Raw genomic sequence first — 23011 nt, 5'->3', positions numbered from 1 at the left:
CTTTTTTTTATTTAATGTTTGCCTAAAGGACTAAAGTCATTACATAGACTTAGGTTTGATATAGAACATTTTTGAATGGCCACGTCTATAATTATGGCCTCAATATGCTTAATGCATTTGAGATATATATATATATATATATATATATATATATATATATATATATATATAATCATAGCTTTCAGATGAGCCCTTTAGTACCAACATGAATGGTCCCCTGGAATCACAGTGGCAGAAGTGCTTAACTTTGTGTAGAAAAACCATAGAGCCTACTCTGAAGAAAGTGGTTATTTTAATCATCTAACTCTTTCCTATACCCCCACACAATTTGCATAAAGTACCCCTGTGACATTAAACCTCTACCAACATGACTTCTGTTTCTCTATTTGTAATTAGTCCTTAAACATTATTAGGTACAAAACTAAATAATTTAACAAAGACTATTAAAATTAGAAATCAAACAAATAAGCAAATGAGTGTTCTAGCTTTCATACGTGGAAATGTAGACTTTATTAATATTTGTTATTTTATGCAAAATGCTAACCTTGGTAGAAGGTCCTTTATCAGCCCCCATCTCCTACTATTTTAAATTTTTCAGACAACTTTTTTCTCCTCAAACGTGCCAAATTTTACTTTTTAACCTCCTGCTGGAAAACCTAGATCATTCTTTGTGCTGATTCAAGAATATTTTAAGGCATATATCAAACCTAGAGTTATTTCCCAGTCGATCAGAGCTCACAGGAGGATATTTCCTTCTCTGAATATTCATGGATTTTTTTTTTAAATCTTTAACCTAATAAACATTTTAGTACCTTGTATGCTTGAGGTACTAAGTATGTCATACAAATGGAAAAATATCTATTATCCTAAGTTTAGGATATGACTATCCTATCTTACGTTGTAAATTCTCTGGAGGCATATATCATCTTCAATTTTATGCAATTATTTAAAAATCTTTTATATCACCAAAATAGAGCTCTTAGTTAATAAGACTAGGGAGAATTAAAATAATATTAAGAAAAAACACTCAGACACAGTGATTTTCCTCTACTTTTGTAAGTTGTACATTTAAAAAAATAATTCAATAAATAACTATAATTTCCCCCAAATGTCAATAAAACATACAAGAGTATCAAATCAAATGACAACTGTACTCAGAATGTCTACGTGGCATGCATTGTTGTCTACCCATAGGATATGAGATTTCATTGATCTTTTTTGTTGTTCAAAAGCAAATTATATACCATTTTCTACTTATATTGTTTCAAAATTGGTAATTTGGAATATCATAGTAGTTTAATTATTTACTGGACATCTATTTGACTATCTAAAATATGCCAAATTTACTGTCTCTTCTTTTACGTTATTTTTAAATAAATGAAGTATTCATGTAAAGGTAATGTAAGAATTTAAAGAACTCATTCATTTATCTGTTAATTCCAGCAAATATTTATGGAGCACCTAATATTTTTTATTTTTTATTATATATAAAAAGTTTTATAGTTGAATTTTTTGTATTGAGATAATTATGGATTTACACGTAGATGTAAGAAATAATATAGTGAGACTTGGTATATACTCTTTAATCAGTTTTCCTCAATGATAACATCTTGGAAAGCTATAGTACAATATTGCAACAATGCAGTTATTGGGCCATATAGTAGTTGCATGTTTAATTTTTTAGAAACTGCTAAACTGTTTTCCAGAGTAGCTATACCATTTTACATTTCCACCAGCAATGTTTGAGAGAACATGTATGTGTACATGTGTACATGGTGTTACTACTTGTAATTTTAGCCATTCTTATAGATATATACTGATATCCTTGTGGTTTTAATTTTTTAAATTATTATAGATACATAATACTTTTATATTTTTATAGGATACATGTGATGTTTTGATAAAGGCATACAATGTGAATTAATCATATCAGGGTAATTGAAATTCTATAACCTCAGGCCTTTAACATTTCTTTGTGTTAGGATCATTCCAATTTCATTCTTTTAGTTATTTTAAACTATACTCTAACTTGTTTATCACAGTCATTTTGTTGTGCTATCTATTGTTCTATCTATCTGACTATATTTTTGTAGCCATTAACCATCCCTACTTTATTGCCCACTCCCTGCTACCCATCCCATCCTCTGGTAACAATCATTCTGTTCTCTTGTCAACAAGAGCTCAGTTATTTTAATGTTTGGCTCCCACATGTGAATGAGAACATGCAAGATTTGTCTTTCTGTGCTGGGCTTGTTTTACCTAATGTAATGTTCTCCAATTCTATCCATGTTGTTACAAATGGCAGGATTTCATTCTTTTTTGTGGCTATGTAATATTTCATTGTGTATATGTACCACAATTTCTTTATTCATTCATTTGTTGGTGGAAATTTAGGTTGATTACAAATCTTGGCTATTGAGTAGAGCTGCAATAAACATGGGAGTGCAGATATCCTGAATTCCACTCCTTTGGATATATATCCAGCAGTGGCATTGGTGGGTCATATTTTAGCTCTATCTTTAGTTTTTTGAGGAATGTTTATACTGTTCTCCATAGTGGCTGCACTAATTTACATTCCTATCAACAGTGTAGGAGGGTTCCCCTTTCTCCACATCCTCACCCCCATTAATTATTACCTGTCTTTTACATAAAAGCCATTTACCTGGGGTGAGATGCTATCTCGTTGTAGTTTTGATTTTCGTTTCTCTGATAACTAATGATATTGATATTGAGCATTTTTTTTTTTTTTTTTGAGACAGAGTCTCACTTTGTTGCCCAGGCTAGAGAGTGAGTGCCGTGGCATCAGCCTAGCTCACAGCAACCTTAAACTCCTGGGCTCAAGCCATCCTTCTGCCTCAGCCTCCCAAGTAGCTGGGACTACAGGCATGTGCCACCATGCCCGGCTAATTTTTTCTATATATATTAGTTGGCCAATTAATTTCTTTCTATTTATAGTAGAGACGAGGTCTTGCTCTTGCTCAGGTTGGTTTCGAACTCCTGAGCTCAAACAATCCGCCCACCTCGGCCTCCCAGAGAGCTAGGTTTACAGCCGTGAGCCACCGTGCCCGGCCGATATTGAGCATTTTTTAAGACACCTTTTTAGCCATTTGTATGTCTTTGTTTGAGAAATGTCTATTCACATTATATGCTCATTTTTTAATCAGATTATTTGATTTTTTCCTAATGAATTGCTAGAGCTTTTTATATATTCTAGTTATTATTAATCCTTTGTCAGATGGGCACTTTGGAAATATTTTCTCCCATTCTGCGGTTTGTCTCTTCCCTTTGTTGATCGTTTCCTTTGCTGTGGAGAAGCTTTTTAGCTTGACATGATCCCATTTGCCCAATTTTGCTTTGGTTGCCTGTGCTTTGGGGATGTCACTCAATAAGTCCTTGCCCAGACTTTTCTGGGTAAATCATTTCCCAATGTTTTCTTTTAGTAGTTTCATAGTTCCAGACCTTAGATTTAAGTCTTTAATCTCATTGTAGTTTTAATTTGTTATTTCCTTAATGTCTTATGCTGGTGAACATTTTTTTATGTGCTTATGTGGCTTCTGTATCTTCTTTAATGGGGTGTCTTAGTTAATGTCTTTTGACTATTTTCTGATTATATTATTTATTGTGGAGTTGTGTATTTTTCTTTTTTTTGTTTTGAGACAGGGTCTCACTGTCACCCATGCTGTAGTGCAGTGTCATCATCATAGCTCTCCTCAACCTCAAATTTTCAAGAAATCCTCCTGCTTCAGCCTCCTGAGTATCTGGGACTACAGTTGCATGCTATAATACCCAGCTAATTTTTTCTATTTTTTTGTAGAAACAGGGTCTTGGTATGTTACTCAGGGTGATCTCAAACTCCTGGTCTCAAGCCATCTTCCCACCTTAGCCTCTCAACATGCTAGGATTACAAGCCTGAATCACCATTCCCAGTTGAAAGTTCTTTATATATTTTATATTCAACTCCTTTGTTGGATATGTAGTTGACAGATATTTTCTACCATTCTGAAGCTTCTCCTTTCATCCTCTTCACATTGGTTTCACAGACCAAAAGTTTTTTTTTTTTTTTTTTAATTTTGATGAAAGCCAATTTATACTTTTTCTTTCTATAGATCTCTCTTTTGGTATCAAGTTTAAGAACTCTTTGACTTGCCTATTTTATACTAAATGTTTTATAGTATTACTTTTTATGTTTAAGTTCATGAACCATTTTGAGTGAATTTTTATGCAAGAAGTAAGACTTAGCTAGAGGTTATTTATCTTTTATGCTTTGCATATGAATATGCAAACCTCCCAGCATGATTTATTGGAAAGTCTGTCCTCCTCCCATTGAATTGCTTTTGCACTATTGTCAAAAATTATTCAGGCCTATTTGCATAGGTCTATACATTAGTTCCCTGTTGTCTTATATAATTACCACAAGTTTGGTGGCTTAAAACAACACAAATTTACTATTACTATGTTACAGTTCTATAGGTCACAAATCTAAAATGGGTCTTACTAAGCTAACATCAAGATGTTGGCAGGGCTGCATTCCTTCTGGAGACTGTAGGGGAGAAGCTGAAGTCATCTTCTTGTTTTTTCTGTCTTCTAAAATCAGCCCATGTTCCTTGGTTCATGACTACTTTCTCCATCTTCAAAGCCAGCAGGATAGCATCTTCACATCTCTCTCTTACTCTGACACTTATGCCTCCTTTTTAGAAGATTCTTCTAATTACATAGGGCCCATCCAGATAATTGGGATAATCTCCCCTTTTCAATGTTTATAATTTTGCCACATCTCTAAAGTCATTTTGCCACAAAAGATAACATACTCACAGATTCTAGGGATTATAGGGTGAACATCTATGAGTGTAGTTATTCTGCCTGCTACATTCTGCTCTCTAGTGACCAGTGATTCACATGGCTCTTATAAAGACTAGTTAGTATGTAGCCATAGAGCAGTCAGCAAAGGCAGACATAAGCAGTCTGGAACCCTATATTTCTGAAATCGTGATTAGTTGTTTTTTTTTGTTTGTTTTGATTTTCAATTGCTGTATAATAAATTAGCACAAATTTAGCATCTTAAAACATTATCCAGTTATTATGTCATATTCCTTTAGAGGACATTCATAATGTTCAAAGATCCTGCCCACACTCAAGATAAGGGACTTACACAAAGATGTGACTACAAGGGAGCAGGAATCAGGGGAGCCATCTTAGAATTCTGCTTATCACAAAGTACAGTTGACACTTTGGACAGAGAAATGAATCCCTTCAGAAAAAGTGTGTTGAATAAAAGATTGAACCTATATTTAGGACATAACCCGGAGGAACATCAGCTTTTATAGGATAGAAAGAGGAAGATAATTTATAGTATGTCCAGAGTAGTGGTAAAAAAAAAATAAAAAAAAATAAAACAAGAGTTTTACAGTGGTAGACTAAGAAAGGAATGTATTCATGGGAAGGAGATAGGGTCAGTGGTGTCAACATGTACAGCAAATATTTACCTAAGAAAGCACTTACTGACCTAAGAGAGGACTATCTGAAATCTCAGCAAGATCAGTTGTATAAAAGAGGTATTAGAGGGACAGAACCAGATTAAAGACTAAATAGAAAATGAAACAGAGATCCAAAAAGTGTGGTCTGTTAAGATGATAATTATTTTATGATAATTAGCCCTTAAACTTTGAAATAATTTTTATTGTTTCAATTGACATTTTTAAAGAACGAAACAAAACACTCTTCCTACTAAATATTTTTCATTTAAACCTACAAAATGTAGCAAGTTTATCTCTATCTTATGTAACTTATAGAAAGACATATGGCACAACAATACTTTACTGCGGACATTAATCAAGAGGTAGCAGTTGTGACAGAAAACAAAAGGTTGCAAAGATCCTAAAATGTAAGCGGTCTGAACAAAAGCAAATGCACATGTACACACTTGCACGTGCACACACACTGCTGTCATTTGCATATTTTGTATAAAAGTTGTGATTTCAGTTAAAGTTTAAACAATGATAACTTTGCTATATGGATGGGTTTATATCCACATGCCAAATAATCTGGACTGATACCGGGTCTACCTTCAGATTGAGATTTAAAGTAAGAAAAATAATGGTTTATTCAGAAACTTATTTTTCTTTTTTGTATCTAGCTACTTAAAGAATTTAAAGATGAAGATTGGAATATGGGCAATATAGTATTCACCCTCACAAACAGACGCTACCTTGAAAAGTGCATTGCTTATGCAGAAAGCCATGATCAGGTAAATGAATATGTGTATAAATTCATTTTCCACTCTCTCTCTTTCTCTGTATTTAATAAAATATTTAAATATAAACATATCTAAATATAAACCTTTATTTTTTAATATGGTTAATATATATGTATATATATTCTTTATGTGAAAACTACTCATACTTGAAAAACATTTTGAAATTATTTTGTAGATCTAGAAATCTGTTTCAAACACAGTATTATCTTTACCCTGCCAAACTGTAATTAATAGATTGGACATTGCAGTTGTGTTATCTTATATATTTTCCTTTGTTATAATGAAGAATATTGGTGCTTATCCAAGGTTAGTTTTGACACTTTAGACTCCTTCCTAGAGGTTTTCTTTTATGTGTTTGGCAACCTTTTGTCATTTTTTTGCCCTCAATCACTGAAATCTCCTGCTAATTGATCTCTGACCCCTGTTCCTTCTGCTTTAGTCCTTCTTCTTTAATACAGTCTGAGGTATTTTTCACAAAGCAAAGCTCATCTTGTCAACTCAGATCTACTGGTAAAAGTGTGTCATTTTAAGTCTACTCATATCCTGGCCCAGGCCAAAAAAGTTTCCAGCTTCATTTTCTGCCCAACTCTTCTATTTTTCAATACTTTGAAATCCCCACCCAATCCAAATAGGTTCATCCTTTCCAATTCTATACTTTCTCCAGGAACCTGAATCTGTGTACTTCATCTGTGAAGCTCCTTCTCAGATCTAATCCTCGTGCTCAGATATCGCATTCTCTATGAAGCCTTCCCCAAGTCATGTAGGGAAAAGTAGTTGCCCTATTCTCCAAGTTTCCATCATGTTTTAGGGAGGAAATTGGTTTTCATTACCTTTATATTTTTAGCCTTTATCACTGTACTTCTTGTAATCACTCAATAAACATCAATAAATGTGGAAAAGAGCCACTTAATAGTTTAAAGTCATATCAATGCTCAAACATCAGCATAAAAAATTTACTTTTTATTAGATTGACAGGGACACAATAAAATTTTTTTGAAATTATTTAAAGTATCTGTACTAAGAAAATTGAAACTAAAACAATGTTTCTCTTTGTCATTTCAGCATAAATTGGTGATTTAATGAGAATAATATGTTTTTTTCAGTTATCTCCTCTAATTGTCAAGAAAGTATATGTAGACTAGGGGTTGTTTGCTGCCTATTTTTATAAATAAATTTAGTTGGAACACACCCATGCTCATTCATTTAAGTATTGTTTTTTGTGCCTTAATGGCAGATTTGAGTAATTGAGACAGAGAAAGTGGCCTGTAATGCCTAAAATATTTACTGTTTGGCTTTTTACATAAATTTAATGACCCTGAAGTAGACACATGCTAAATTTTGCATCTTCCAAATTGGGGCAGTGCTTTCTTATCAACTTAAATTAATAGTATCCTTGACCATATGGCAGATCAAATTAATACCTATGTAAATACTAGAACCCAATCTAGAATAGAATAATATTAACTTAAAGAGTCAGAGATGGGGGTCGGGATATTGGTATATACCAAATATATAACACTGTGAAAATTAAAATACACTCATAAATTATATCTTTCTATTGCAAACTCCTAAAAGTTGTAGCACAGTATCAATTCCCAGCATATGTTTGTTCTGTATAAATGAGTGAAAGAGTAAATAAATGAGTGGAATAAAAAAATTAAAGATGAAACTGATAGTTTTTTCCCATAACTTTCTATGAAATCTATAACAAAACATAGATTTATCAAGAATTATTTCATACCTTAAAGATTCAGGTAATTCTTCCTGGTGTTGTCAGGAATTGTCAGGAACGCAGAAATGATGCAACTTGCCTAGTTCTTTGTAAAAGCAAATGTTCTTTGATGCTTTAGCCTGATAAAAAATATAACTACATATAAGTACATACATTTATAAAATGAATAATAAATAGAAATGTATGCATCATAGTTAATATGTGCTTATTATTTTAAAATTTTTAGATAACGCCCTAAACTTAGCTAAATTTGTTAAATTAACTAAATTTTTCCAGTATTTCAACAGGATTTTTTTTTTTTTTTGAGACAGTCTCACTTTGTTGCCCAGGCTAGAGTGAGTGCTGTGGCGTCAGCCTGGCTCACAGCAACCTCAATCTCTGGGGCTCAGCGATCCTACTGCCTCAGCCTCCCGAGTAGCTGGGACTACAGGCATGCGCCACCATGCCCGGCTAATTTTTTGTATATATATTTTTAGTTGGTCAATTAATGTATTTCTATTTTTGGTAGAGACGGGGTCTCACTCAGGCTGGTTTCGAACTCCTGACCTTGAGCAATCTGCCCGCCTCGGCCTCCCAAAGTGCTAGGATTACAGGCGTGAGCCACCACGCCCGGCCTTTCAACAGGATTTTTTAAGAGGGCAACTAGATATGGGAACAAACTTTGTGAACCTAAGCAAAAGTTACCAAAGTAATTTTGTAATAGAATCAAAGATCACAGAAATAAACAGTTATACATAAAAAAATAATTCAACAAAGTAGGAAAGATGAATTATTTAAGATTTAGTGCTGTACATGTTCTTATTTTAAAGAAAAGTCATTTTAATTAAAGTAGGTTAGAGATCGAATAGGCTTGTAAGCAAAAATATAATCATAATAGGGCACTGAAATTATGAGTTAAATTCTATTGTACATTTCACTATATGTTATTATTTTGTCAATGATGAACACTTTGCATTAGGTATTTAAGTATTATTAACCATGAATAATTCAGATTATTAGGAGGCTTGTCTTCTGCTACCCAGGGCATTTCTGAGTTTTTGCCCTAATTATCAATTATTATCTTTTCAGATAAAACAAATTAAATTTAGGTTAAATGGCAAAGCAACTTTACATTTAAATTAAAGTTTTCAATATATTTTCTCTTCTGAGGGTGAGGAGGAACTATTATAATATATTCAAATACATATAAATCTCATATATATGAGTTGTATGTCTTATATACAGCTCAAATAAATGATTTTCCAAAAACTCTTCTACTCTTTGAAAGCAAATGAAATCATGGCATATAAACTATTTTAAAAATCTATTTAGTATTTTTAACATGTTTGTTTCAGAAAATTTTAGAAAATGTAAAGCCTCAGCTCAGGAATAACAAATATTTATTTAGGTATCAAATCATGGATTTTTTCCTCCAAGTTCTTTTAAAAAGAAAAATTAGTCCTGAAAACAAATGTGTTGATCTTTAATGTGTTTTACTAGCTCACCTTCAGCATAGAAAGTAATCATTGGAACATACATGAATTATGTATGTTCCACTTCCACATTATTTCCCATCCTGTATAACCATGTAGTAATCTAGTGTAAATTACAACTGCTTAGTACTTACACTTTTCATTTATCTCAGTGACCTTTATTTCTGTAGGCACTGGTTGGTGATAAGACGCTGGCATTTTGGTTGATGGATGCCGAAATGTATACAAACATGAGTGTTTTGACTCCTTTCACTCCAGTTATTGATCGTGGAATACAGCTTCATAAAATGATTCGACTCATTACTCACGGGCTTGGTGGAGAAGGCTATCTCAATTTCATGGGTAAGTGTGAGTTAAGCGCATTATCAAATCCGTGTTCAAAACGTTAACTTATGTATGACATAAATCATGTAAATCATTACTTGATATCTTGATTTTGCCTTTCAGGTTTAGAATATAAAATTGCAACATTTCTTTAATATACTGGCATGTGTAAATTGCAAAAATAAAATTAAACCACTGTAAGATTATTGTTATACTAATACGTGATATAAAAGTATAGTCTAAAAGCTGGTATTTTATTGACTATTGCTATCAGTAAGTGGGCTTAACTATTTTGAAAACCCAGAATTATTATTGTTCTGAGTTTAATCATTCAGAGTTTATTTTATTATTGTAGTATTTGCACATTAAATATAAGATATAACTGTCAAATCATAAGATAATAAGCTTCTATTATTGGTCTTCTTTGAGATAATTTTACACTAGTATACCTCTGTTATAAATGTGAAAACGTAGGCCCAGGGATATTATGATGGGAAAAAATAATTTATTTTTAGAAATAAAAAAATATGAATATTCAAAGTCATTGTCTGAAGGCTCTTGAGTAATAAAATATACAAATCAACTGTTCTATTTGGTGAACAATGAACTTTTGAAGTTTTATATTTTAGGAGATTTTACCAGCCTTTAGGCTAGATAGGGACAGAAAGACTTTAGAATACATTTGGGAGGCTGATTTATTTTCCTACAATAAAAGCCTCAGAATGTTGGATTAATTCATTTCTATTTGGAAGTTTTTGTAAGAAGTCTCAAATTGAACCTTAAAAGCCTCTTATTGTTTGCTAACTAGAGGTTAGGAAGCCAAGCCCAAAAAAGCATACACTAGATTTCACCTGCACTGCCTATACTTTTGGGTATATTGCTCACCTCTCAATGTCACCAAAATTTGTTAACATTCCTAACCTGCCAGGAAGTGCTCTTCCTGACATGTACAAGGCTATACTGTGTTAGCTTAGTCATCAGGCCAGGTTTCCTGGGTTGACTTTGCAAGCATTGATTCAATAAGTTTAATCAGTGTTAGTTCCTTAACCAGTGTTAGTTCCTGGTCCTACTTGACTCAATAAGCATCATTCTCCAATATGGACATACCAATAAGGTCTCAGGGCCTCAGCTGTACAATTTGTTTTATATCCTGATGAATAGGTGGAGTCTATGAACCTATACAAATTACCATGTTACCATATAAGGTAAAGTGAACTGGGGGGTAAGTGAGGGCTTTAAAATGTTTTTTTTTTTTTATTTACAAAAAGTATAATTTATTAAATTATTATAATCTAGAAAAAGGACTCCCTTTATATCTAGAAACAAAAACAATTTTCCAATAAAATAAAATAAAATAGACATCTGAGTTCATTCAGGGAACCCTATGTTGTTAATTCTTAAAGCCAACTGTATCTGAAAATATAGAAATCCTGACTCAGTCCACTGCTTTAGTCTGGAAGTTGTATAAGTGACATCAGCTCACATGACTCTACCAAAGAGTCTAGAGTTGATTGCACATCTGTCATTTTTTGAGCTGGTTGGCCCACAAGGTTCTGAATTTTAGATTGAGGTCCCTAGGGAGACCTCAGTGCATTTCACTGGGAGCTACTGCTGCTATTTCCATCAGGGCTGGGGCTTGTGCCTGCCACTGGGTGTCACATATACCCATTTGCTTCTACTGAAGCTGGTGCTTACCCATGGGTGCCATCTACTGGCTGCAGGCTGAACTGCTCAGCCCAGTCAAAAAAGTAATAAAACATATTAAATGTGCACACCACTGGGGAATAAGATAAGCTTCATGAGACCTCTACTGTTCATTCTGACTCCTCAGGAGGCAGTGAACCTGCTCATGTGCCCAGTACTTCATGACTACAACCAGCATCAGAGAAAATCACCATACAAAGTATATCTGTAACAAAGGAAATCACACATAGTTTTTCTCACTGAAAACACCCAGACCTAAATCAGGTGATCACAACACACATAGTCACAGGATGAAAAAAAGAAGGCAGACAATCCAAAATAAATTAAAATATAATGAGAAATAGTCTATCCAGATGACAAGGAACAGAAACCCCAAACAGAGCTTTACAACACCCCCAAAGTATCACACTAACTCTCCAGTAAGGGATCCAAACCAAAATGAAAATTTTGAAATAGCTATATAAAGAACATAAATATTGATTATAAAGAACCTCAGTGAGATCCAAGAGAAAGCCATAAACCAATACAAAGAAATTAGAAAAACAATTCAGAATAAGAATGAAAAATTTTCTAAAGAAATAGAGATTTATAAAATATCTGGAAAAAAAATCATCTAGGAAATTACAAAATACAATGGAAACTTTTAACAAGTTTAGGCTAGGCCAAGCGGAAGAATGAATTTTAGAGACTGGAGAAAAGTCCTTCAAGTTAATGCAGTTGGACAAAAATAAAGAAAAAAGAATTTTAAAAAATGAACTAAGTATTTGAGAAATATGGGATATGTAAAGCAACCAAACCTATGAATCTTAGGTATTCCTGAGGAAGAAGAAGAAAAATAAGAAAGTTTGGAAAACCAAACTTTTCCTCAATTTCCTCAATTTCCTCAAATAGGGATATTTCCTATTTGAGGGAATAATTGAGGAAAATGTCCCTGGTCTTGCTAGAGATTTAGCAATCTAGATATAAGAAGCTCAATGAACTTCTGGGAGATTCATTATAAGAAGGACTTTATCAAGGCATATAGTAGTCAGATTATCTAAAGTCAATGTGAAGGAAAGAATACTAAAAGCAGCAAGACAAAAGCATCTCATCTCCAAAAAGGAAATCCTTTTTGTTGATTTCCAATCTGTAATCAGATTTACAGCATACTTCTCAGCAGAAACCTTAAAAGCCAGAAGAGATTGGGGTTCTATTTTTAGTCTTATTAAACAAAATACCTGTCAGCTAAGAATTATATAACCTGCTAAACTAAGTTTCAGGAATTGGGTAGAAATAAAGTCTTTCTCAGACAAGCAAACACTGAAGGAATTTGTTACCAGTAGTAGATCAGTCCTCCAAGAAATACTTAAAGGGGTTTTAAACATCAAAATGTAAGCTTGATACTCACCATTAAAAACAAAAATGAAACCTTAAAATCTGTACCCCCATAATATGCCGAAATAAAAAAAAAAAACAAAAACAAAAATGTGAAAGTATAAAACTCACAGAGCTTATAAAATAGTAACACAATTGAGAATATAAAGCAACTAGGTAACAATCAAAATTATACCAGAAGTAGTACCTCTTCTATAGTAACTTGGAACAGAAATGGACTAAATGCCTTGCTTAAAAGATATAAATTGGCAGAATGTATAAAATGACAGAATCCAAATATATGCTTCTTTCAAAAAGCTTACTTAACTGATAAAGATTTTTATATACTAAAGGTAAAGAATTGGAAAAAATATTCCATGCTAACACAAACCAAAAGAGAGCAGGAGTGGCTATATTAATATCAGACAAAACAGATGTAAATCAAGAACAGTAACCTTAACACTTGTACCCCCCTAATATACTAAAATAAAATATATATATATTTTCTTTTTCACAAAAAAAAAAAAAAAAAAAAGACAAAGAAGGGCTGGGCACAGTGGCTCACACCTATAATCCCAGCACTTTGAGAAGCTGAGGCAAGAAGATTGCTTAAGTCCAGGGGTTTGAGACCAGCCTGAGCAAGACCAAGACTCAATAATGTTAAAATGACCATACTGCTCAAAGCGATCTGTGGATTCAATGCAGTTCTTATTAAAATATCAGTATGGGCTGGGCGCTGTGGCTCACGCCTGTAATCCTAGCTCTTGGGAGGCCGAGGCGGGCGGATTGCTCAAGGTCAGGAGTTCGAAACCAGCCTGAGCAAGAGCGAGACCCCGTCTCTACTATAAACAGAAAGAAATTAATTGGCCAACTGATATATATATATATAAAAAAAAAATTAGCCGGGCATAGTGGCGCATGCCTGTAGTCCCAGCTGCTCGGGAGGCTGAGGCAGAAGGATCACTCGAGCCCAGGAGTTTGAGGTTGCTGTGAGCTAGGCTGTCACCACGGCACTCACTCTGGCCTGGGCAACAAAGTGAGACTCTGTCTCAAAAAAAAAAAAAAAAAAAAAAATCAGTATGTATGTGTGTGTGTGTATGTGTTTGTGTCATTTTTGGACAGAACTAGGAAAAAAATCTTAAAATTTATATGAAACCAAAAAAGAGCCTGAATAACTAACGCATTCCTGATCAAAAAACACAAAACTGGAGGCATCACATTTCCTAGCTTCAAATTATACTGCAAGGCTGTGATAACCAAAACAGCATGGGATTGGCATCAAAATGGACAGTCTAGTTGTACAACTAGAAAATGGCAGCAGCTGGTCAATTGCCTTTTTCTTCTGATTTCCAATTTGAGAAAATTAAAATTATTCTTAGATTAATATCTACATTAGCTACAAATGTATGGTTTATGAATATCTTTTAGGAAAAATGTAGAACACAGTGTTTAAGAAAACTATTGGTTTAGAATCAAAGCTTGTCCCCTTTTTAGCTGTGTAACTAGTGTGTGATGCATATTCAGTCTGTACCTTTGTTGCTCAATAGTAAAATGGAATAGTGCCTGCCTCACACAATTGTTTTGAGGGTGAAATGATTCAATACATGTACAAAACATAGAATATTTCCAGGCATGTAGCTTATAGCTGACTTTTATTTAAATTTATTATTAGTATTTTTTAGTGTTGTCAGTTATTCCATTAAATATATGGCTCCTGAATGCTGATGCTCTAATTTCATCTGAATGTTTCTTTATAATCTTATCTGATGGTACATAGTATAACGTAAAAGTTTCTTTAAAATGTTAAATTAATTTATACTTTAAAGCATCAGGAAAGGTAATAATTCTTTGTTAAAAATCAATGATATTTTCCCAGTTCATATTATGTGATAAATTAAGCTGTTTCTACAGTATCACCAATAGTAAATATTACTTTTTAAATTTTTCATTCACAATGATGTCCAATGAATATTGCTGCTAAAACAACCGTAACTTTCATGTCTAATGAATGTTGCTGCTAAAATAACCTTAACTTTCATGTATGAGAAGGTCTGAGGATTGCCTCAAGTTGTTTTCATTTCTAGGATAAGTGATCATATTGATCACTTAACATTTATTATGCCTTTATTGTGTATTTTCTGTGTGTATGTATAATTGTGTTTGTGTGCATATGTACATATATACAGCATCAGATAAAATTTAACCTGTTCTTCTGGTGTGCCTGTGCACGGAATTTCTACATATAGACACACACACATACACACACACACACATTCAGAAGGCTGATTGACTTAAGGCAAGTTCAATTTGAAAAACGAATTTGAGATATATATTAAACTACAAATGTAACATATTCATAACACATTCTAGAACTGTTTTAGTGCAATTTATAAAATTCCTTCATGCTTCAGACATTTATATGTATCTACTATGCACCAGGTATTGCTAAGTGGTGGATATTCAGAGCTGAAAAACTGTTCTTGCCCTCAAAGCCTCAAAACCCAGTAGGGAATGCAGACAAGTAAAAAACAAGTGTCTTTGTACTAACACATGCACCAGGTTCTGTGATAGACATAAGTAGAGAATGTCATGTAAATATGTAAGAAACTGGCTTGGGAGATTGTTTGTGGAATTTATGAGATGCTTTAGCCAGAATAAATGGAATAAGAAGGCACAAGAAAGCTATGCAATGAAATCACTAAGAGCCTAAATAAGAGTAGAACTGAAGCAATGTAGTGATAATTTGAGATTAAAGTCAATTGGGAATATTAAACTTCAAATAAATGAAAAAAATGGGGCCTAAAGAAATCAATTTAGAAGTCATTCATTGACAAATGTAATGAAAAGATGTTTTCAATTATTTTAAAATATTGTGAATTATTCATTAAGAAAGACCTAGTATTAACGACTGAGTAGCTTTATGATTTATTTTTTCTCTTTATAGTATAACTAAAAGGATATGGTTTAAAATAAAACATGAGATTGTTGATAATATCTATGAATATGTCTATGATAATCTCTATGAATATGCTACTTTTTAATAATCTTTGACTGTTTATAATGTTTAATGTTTGATTTTTTTTAAAATAAATATAAAATTAAAAACTTCAGCTTTAGGCATAGGATGACCTCAATGAATATATGTTGATTGCATGTAGATAAATTAGCAAAGCAATTAAAAGGAGAAAAAATGAGGATAGGGGTATGTTTTGCCTAGCTTTATAGTTATTATCTGGTTATCATGGAAAAGCTTTCCTTTTCTAATCCAGTCAGTTGAGGCAGAAGGACTTGAGTCACCTGGCCTCATCATGTAACTCCTTAGGAATTGCCATAAAAAGGCTTGGTTAGGCAGGCAAATTGACCACTACATCTGGTGATCACACTACTAGTGAATGAAATGCCAAGACTGATAACTGCAATATTAATTCCATATAATATCAAAATAATGGCATTAATAGAAATTTGCTATTAAAGACTGCTTAGAATTCAAAAATACAAGAGAAGAAACCAAATATTTAATTGATTTTAAATATAAACATGTACAAATATTTTAAAATATCAAGTAAAGCATACACTAAAATATAAGCATTAAGCATATATCTTGCTGATTTAAGAATCAGCTACCTAAATAAAATGAAGAAAATTTAATCATAAATTTAAAAATGAAATAATGTTGTCTAGTAGTTTTTTAAATGTGAATTTCAAAAATAACTTGCATAAAAATGTTGTCATTATTGAGTTGCTAGTGGTTTTTTGTGAAATACTTTCTATCTTCTCAGAAAGATTTTTGTAATTCTGTAGTAGACTGGGAAAAAGTTATACTGGACAGCTGACTCCAAATATTTTCTTCATTTTTAAGTGAAAAAGTCCCTTATCTAATAACTTTAAGAATTTTTTTTAAAAATAACTTTTGCTTTATTTGTAAGGACTGCAATTTTTTTTCTCTCAATAGCTTTCTGCCAGTTTTGTTTCAAAGGAAGCTGTTTTGTATTTCCCCATGGTTTGACTTCTTCCTTACTTTCATCATATATAGGCAGAGATTCAAATGTACAGTGAGATGAATCACTTTTAACTATCATGTTAAAAGTGATTTCACTTATTTAAAAAATGGTTGACCTAATGTAAGAATTATTCTTTAACAGCAGCTTTTTCTCATTTGTCATTTTCTTCTTCCTCTTGGGGATTATAGTGTTATAGAAGAGCACTTTTTTCAAATGAGTAGCCTTCATTCAATTTGAAATTTCAATGCTTTATATAACTCTCTGTGTATATCTCAAAACATAAATTATTCAAATTACTCATTTAAAAAAATACTGAACTAGTGGTATCAAATCAACAAAACTAGCAACATTTTACTACTATAAAGTAGCACAGTGCTCTACAAAACTGAAGACTCATGTTGTCATCATAAAACACATATTCTTCATGACATCAGATGCTGATACATAAGTTGAAATATCAGAAGAAACCTGGAATCAGTGGAACTCATTTATTTGTTCATTCATTCATTCAAATTAAATTTATTTTTCCCATGTCTACTATTTTGTTCTTCAGTGGAGAAAAGTTTAAAAAGAGGAAATAATTTAAAAGCGTACGAGGACCTGTGTGTACAGATAACAGTAAGGGAAATTATGTAAGAAGTCAGACTCCCAAAATTGTTTCTCTCTTCCCATCCTCCCATTTTGAATTTACATCTTTTTTTCCTCCATTTTTTGTTTTTGTTTTAGAGGAATGTGTTGCTGCTTCAGTTAAAGAAGACTTAAGAACCTGTGTATATACTGTCTTGACTTTAAAAGTATGATTCCTACCATTAAAAGCAATTGTGTTGTCTTTATCTTTTATACAGGGTATGGTAGAAGATCAAAATAAACTTGTTTTTTTCCATTTTCCACATGTATGTACACATTTGCAAACAGACCTTTCTCTTTATGGCTTTTTAAGACTCTTTAGAAACCCATACCTTCTTTTATTCTAACTGAATTCAGAGAATTAAGAACCAGTGTTTTTCTAATTCGAACTTCAAACTTTTAAAGACATACTGTATAGACATGATTATCGAACTTACAATGCAATTGCCACTCCTGTACTAAGGCCTAGAAGATCCTTTATGATCTAACTCCTGCCTACCTTTCCAACCCAGTATCTCTGCTACTTATTTCTTAAGTACTAAATTATGATTACACCAAACTCCTTTTTATTTCCTTATACCTAGGAAGTAAAAAGTAGGTAGGAGTTAGATCATAAATGATATTATACATGTACTTTTTGAAAAAACATCTAACAACGTTATGCAAATTTGCTTTGTATGAACCCCATGATAGTCTTTTTCATCTTCTCTCTTTACAGATTTGGGAATTTCTTGGATAGTTGGAGATTCATAATGTCTTGCTCATAATTGTGGGAGGAACAACATGTGATTTTAGTACAACAATCATACCCTAAGAGTTAATAGACCAGTTTTGAGTTCTGATTGCACAGGTAGTCAGGATACTTTCAAGAAGCTGAATAAATTCTCCATAGCATACATTGTTTTACATAAGAGTCAATTATATATTTTTAAGATTTCTTTCTAATTTAAAACTTTATTACCTAGGTTAATTAGAATTTAGCACTATAAAGGAAATACCTAGTGACTCATATATTTTAGTTGGAAAATTAATATGGATTTTGGCTTTACAAAAATTAGTAAGGAAAGAAAAATGGCAGTTATTTTCTTTATAAGAATTGAGTTTTGAAGAAGTTTTTCAGTTAAGTGTAATATTTATTAATGTGCTATATTTGAATGACTGGTATTCTGCCTGCTCTCTCTTATAGCTGTAACCATAACTGGTAGATTTTTCCATTAACACTTTTCCTCCAGATTTTAACTGGGCACACAGATGGCCAGAATGAGTACATTTCCCTGGTTCTCTTGAAGCCTGATGAAGCTATATGACCACCAGTTGTGGCCAGTGGAATGTTAATGGTAGTGATGTGTGTGCAACTCACAGGTCATGCTCTTAAATGGCAGGGCCATGAGCTTCCTTATCCCATCTCCTCCTAACCACTGGCTGGAATACCACATCATGGGAATGGCAGAATAACAAGCTAAAAAGATACTAGTTGGCCTTTATATACTGCTATTTATTACTATTATAATTGAAATATTTTTAAACTGGCATGTTTCCCAGTTTACATGTCCTATAATCCTTCCTATCTTAGTTTTCAAACCAATGTAAAATTTAATTCCCAATGTCTTATATCTAAATAAGTTTTTAAAAAATATTTCCCCATTGTTTACCCTTACTAGTAATAATGTCTGTAATAATCATACTCAAAACATCAAAAAATTTTGTTTCAAGTAAAATTTAGAAATTTTGGAGAAATTTAAAATTTTTCCTACTATAATTAAAAATATTCCATAAAACTGATGTGATTAGTGAATGAGGTAACTCTTTTAAGTATATCTCTTTTCTAATATAATTCACATGCAATTCCTTTGGTATTTCTTTTAAGATCTTTATTGAATACTTTAAAATGTATATATATATTTTTTGGAGGAAAATAGCTAGAATATTTATGGCATTCAAATATTTTATAGCTCCTCCTAGATAGCTTCCAATCTGTGTATGAATATAATCTTTCTCCATTTATGTATGCACATATATATGTACACATATCTTTCTCCGTATATACCATATACACATATTCATCTGCCTACATTCCCCACATATACACACACACAATGCCGTTAAAGTCTTATTTTCCCTTCAAGACAACCTTTTAAGAATAGTTCTTAAACCATTTGGGAACTTTTGAAATCTTTACTTTCATTCACTCATTCCTTAATCAGATAATTATTATTGTAAGTACACATCTGTGCTAGGAATTTTGTCAGATGTGGTACTCAATGGTTGAGATTGGGTAGATGTAATCTCTGTCCTCAGGTAGCTTAATTTCTGTTAAGGGCAGCAAACTTAACATGACAAATATGTAAAAAGAAAAAAATAGCTGCAAACAATAAGTGACACATAACAAAAATGTTCAAATATGGACTAGTAAGATGGTTCTAAGATAGATCTTTAAAGATTTAAGTCATGCTTTGTAAAGGGTGCAGAAAAGAACTCTCTAAAGAGAGGTAACAGACTGTTCAAAGGACTTCAGGTGGAAAAAAGTGTGGGGCATTTAAGGAAATGAGATTGGTGTAATTGTAACTTTGTGCTCCAGAAATAGGAGGCAGAGATATTTGGTTGGAAAGGTAGGCAGGAGTTAGATCATAAAGGATGTTATAGGCTGTGGTAAAGGGGTGGCCATCACATTACAAGTTCAGGTGACTTTTAGAGAAAATCCAGTCTGTTTGAGGAAGATACCTTTTATTGTTTTTTGAGGATTGAATGGGGCAAGAATGAATGTAAGAATACCACTCAGGAGGTTGTTGAAGTAGTCAAGAAGAGTGACAATGATAATGTGGAGATACAAGGAGGCAAGAAGATTCAAGATGTAATTTTGGAGGTAGAATTAATTGACAAGTCTTGCTATAAGTAGTTTGGACGTGAGAAAAAGAAAGGAATCAAAGAATGACTTAATATTTTTGGCTTAAGCAAACCAGTAGATGGTAATATCACTTAGTAATATGAGAAAATAATATTGGGGAGTCAGGTTAGGAATGAAAGTGTGGAATCTAGTTTTAAGCATATCATCTTCAAGTTTCTTTTAAACACTCAAACGAAGTGACAAACAGTTGACTCTCAGAGAAGATATCAAGGCTGGAGAAATAAAATTTGGAAGACTTCGACATACGAATGTTGTTAGAGCCATGATACTAATGAAGTCAGCTCCTATTAATAGAATTGAGAACTGTGACCCTGGAAGAAAAGAAGGCCCAGGGCAGGGCCAAAAGGAACACTTATGTCTAAAAAAGAGAAGCGAGCAAAGGAGACTGAGAAGGAATGATGGGGGAGAAGAAGAAAAACTTAAAGACCATAGATAGCATCCTGAGTAGTATTTCAAAGGGGAGGAAATGGTCATCCATTTAGAATGATGCTAAGCAGTTGAATAAAATGAAAACAAATAAGTTGCCAGTGGTGACTCAGATAAGAGTGATGTTGAGGGGATGATGTGCATGGCAGCCAGACTGGAGTGAGTTTAAGAGTGAAGTGAAAGTCAAGTAACACTCTTGGAAACAGCTCTTTTGAGATATTTGTCTAATAAAAGGAGCAGATAAATACAATGGCAATTGGAGTGGGATGGGGATCAAGTGAGTTTTGTTTTTCTATGAAATATAAGAACATGTTTGGTGTTCAAATAGGGCCTCTTCAAAGCGGTGGTTCCACGGTGAGAGCAAGATCAATAAAAAGAGAACGGGGCTTCCTGATGGAGAACTCTAGTCCCAGAGCACAAGCAGAAAGATTAATATTTATACAAAGAGATGCTCCTGTCTAGGAAAAAAAAGAAGAAAATAGATACAGGTGTATGTTAGTTTAAATAGGCTTTTGTGAAGATGAAAGTTCATGTTGATAGCTTTTATCTTCTCAGGTCATAATGGAGAGTGAAAGGAAGAAGGAATTACAGATGTTTGAGAAAAGAAAAGAGTAGAAAGTATGAAATAGACATCTCCAGGAGACAAAATGCTAGAGAACTATAGTAGGATTTCTAGGTAATATTGCATGCTTATTTGATGTTTGTAATTGAAACATCAAATTGAATCAGCCTCTTGGTTATATGTCATTTTTCCTACAAAGGTCAGTGTTGATCAAGGTTTGGAATTTTGTCAGGCACCTGTCAAAAAAGAAGGAAGGATTTCAAAAGTACTAGCAAATAGCTAACACAATAGAGAACCAAGGCCGGGCGCGGTGGCTCACGCCTGTAATCCTAGCTCTTGGGAGGCCGAGGCGGGCGGATTGCTCAAGGTCAGGAGTTCAAAACCAGCCTGAGCAAGAGCGAGACCCCATCTCTACTAAAAATAGAAAGAAATTAATTGGCCAACTGATATATATATTAAAAAAATTAGCCAGGCATGGTGGCTCATGCCTGTAGTCCCAGCTACTCGGGAGGCTGAGGCAGTAGGATTGCTCGAGCCCAGGAGTTTGAGGTTGCTGTGAGCTAGGCTGACGCCATGGCACTCACTCTAGCCTGGGCAACAAAGCGAGACTCTGTCTCAAAAAAAAAAAAAAAAAAAAAATAGAGAACCAATAAGCCACTGGTTCTCAAAATTGTCTTCACGTTAGAATCACCTGGGAGTTTCAAATGCTACTTATGTCTATGTTTTACCCCTAGAAATTGTGATTTAATTGGTCTTAGCTGTGCCCTGGACATCGAAAAAAGAACTTTAAAAAGATTTTCAGGTAATTCTTAAGGCTAGGAAGTAAAGAGAGAATTCAAAGAGGATGTAAAATATATAGAAATGTTCTCTTTTTATGAAACAGTAATTGTAGAGTGTATAACAGGAAAACTCAGGAGGAAGGGAAGGTAGGAGAAGAGAAGTTGAGACAGATTATGGTGTGTGGTGAGTACCACTGTCAACAAATGGCCAGGAAGCTAGACTTTGACTTCCCATAACAAACAAGGCAAATGTGAGTGTGGCTCTTACTGGGTGTTATTGAGGAGGTTTCTAAAATATATTTTTATCAATACATAAAATTTAAATCAGAAGCCTTTTCTGTGTTTGTTATATTCTGTTTCTGTGTGTATATCTGTTTGTACATAAATATGTACCAAAATATATATAAATAGGTTTATATATAAACTAAAATTATGACAATAGAGAACAAACTATTTTTTGTTTATAATGTGGGTCATCTGACACATATAAATATGCTTTTATTGCTTTCTTGTTTAGGAATCTCATTATCACAATGTTATGCTAGTTTTTTATAATGAGTGATACCTGTGGAGAAAGAAGTATAATTACAAACTGGCAATTTTCTCTCTCAGCAGTATTATGAAATTTCCATTACTGAATTTGAAGGATTTTCTCAATATGATTATATTGTATTCTGACATTTGAAAATTCTGTGGGACATTCTTTAATGAGTATGTTACATTCTCCCCAAAGCCACAGGGAAAGTTGGATGGATTTTGGCCTAAGTGTCAGTCTGCATTTATTGATAGCTACATTAGACTTCTGTATAAAATGTGTGATCTTAGTTCACATTTTCTATCTGCAGTTGTTTAGTGTCAAACTTGTAAATTCTT

The 23011-nt window shown here is 33.1% G+C and overlaps 1 protein-coding gene across 4 annotated transcripts in view; it reads left to right on the top strand.

The window, feature by feature from the left end:
* The window catches only part of GBE1 (1,4-alpha-glucan branching enzyme 1), a 280122-nt gene that overhangs the window by 197379 nt on the left and 59732 nt on the right, over nt 1-23011 (top strand). For 3 of the 4 annotated variants that reach the window (XM_076000886.1, XM_076000895.1, XM_076000892.1), the window contains 2 exons: nt 6134-6244; nt 9628-9799. In XM_076000886.1, the coding sequence (XP_075857001.1) occupies nt 6134-6244; nt 9628-9799 (283 nt within the window). Of the gene's footprint in view, nt 1-6133; nt 6245-9627; nt 9800-17565; nt 21805-23011 lie in introns of those variants that run through there. The other variant, XM_076000900.1, reaches the window with a different exon arrangement.

This window comes from Microcebus murinus, chromosome 1 (genome assembly GCF_040939455.1).
Source record: "Microcebus murinus isolate Inina chromosome 1, M.murinus_Inina_mat1.0, whole genome shotgun sequence".
Classification (NCBI taxonomy): Eukaryota; Metazoa; Chordata; class Mammalia; order Primates; family Cheirogaleidae; genus Microcebus; species Microcebus murinus.
The sequence above is the reverse complement of the archived record's forward strand: the minus strand, read 5'-3'. Positions and strand labels throughout refer to the sequence as shown.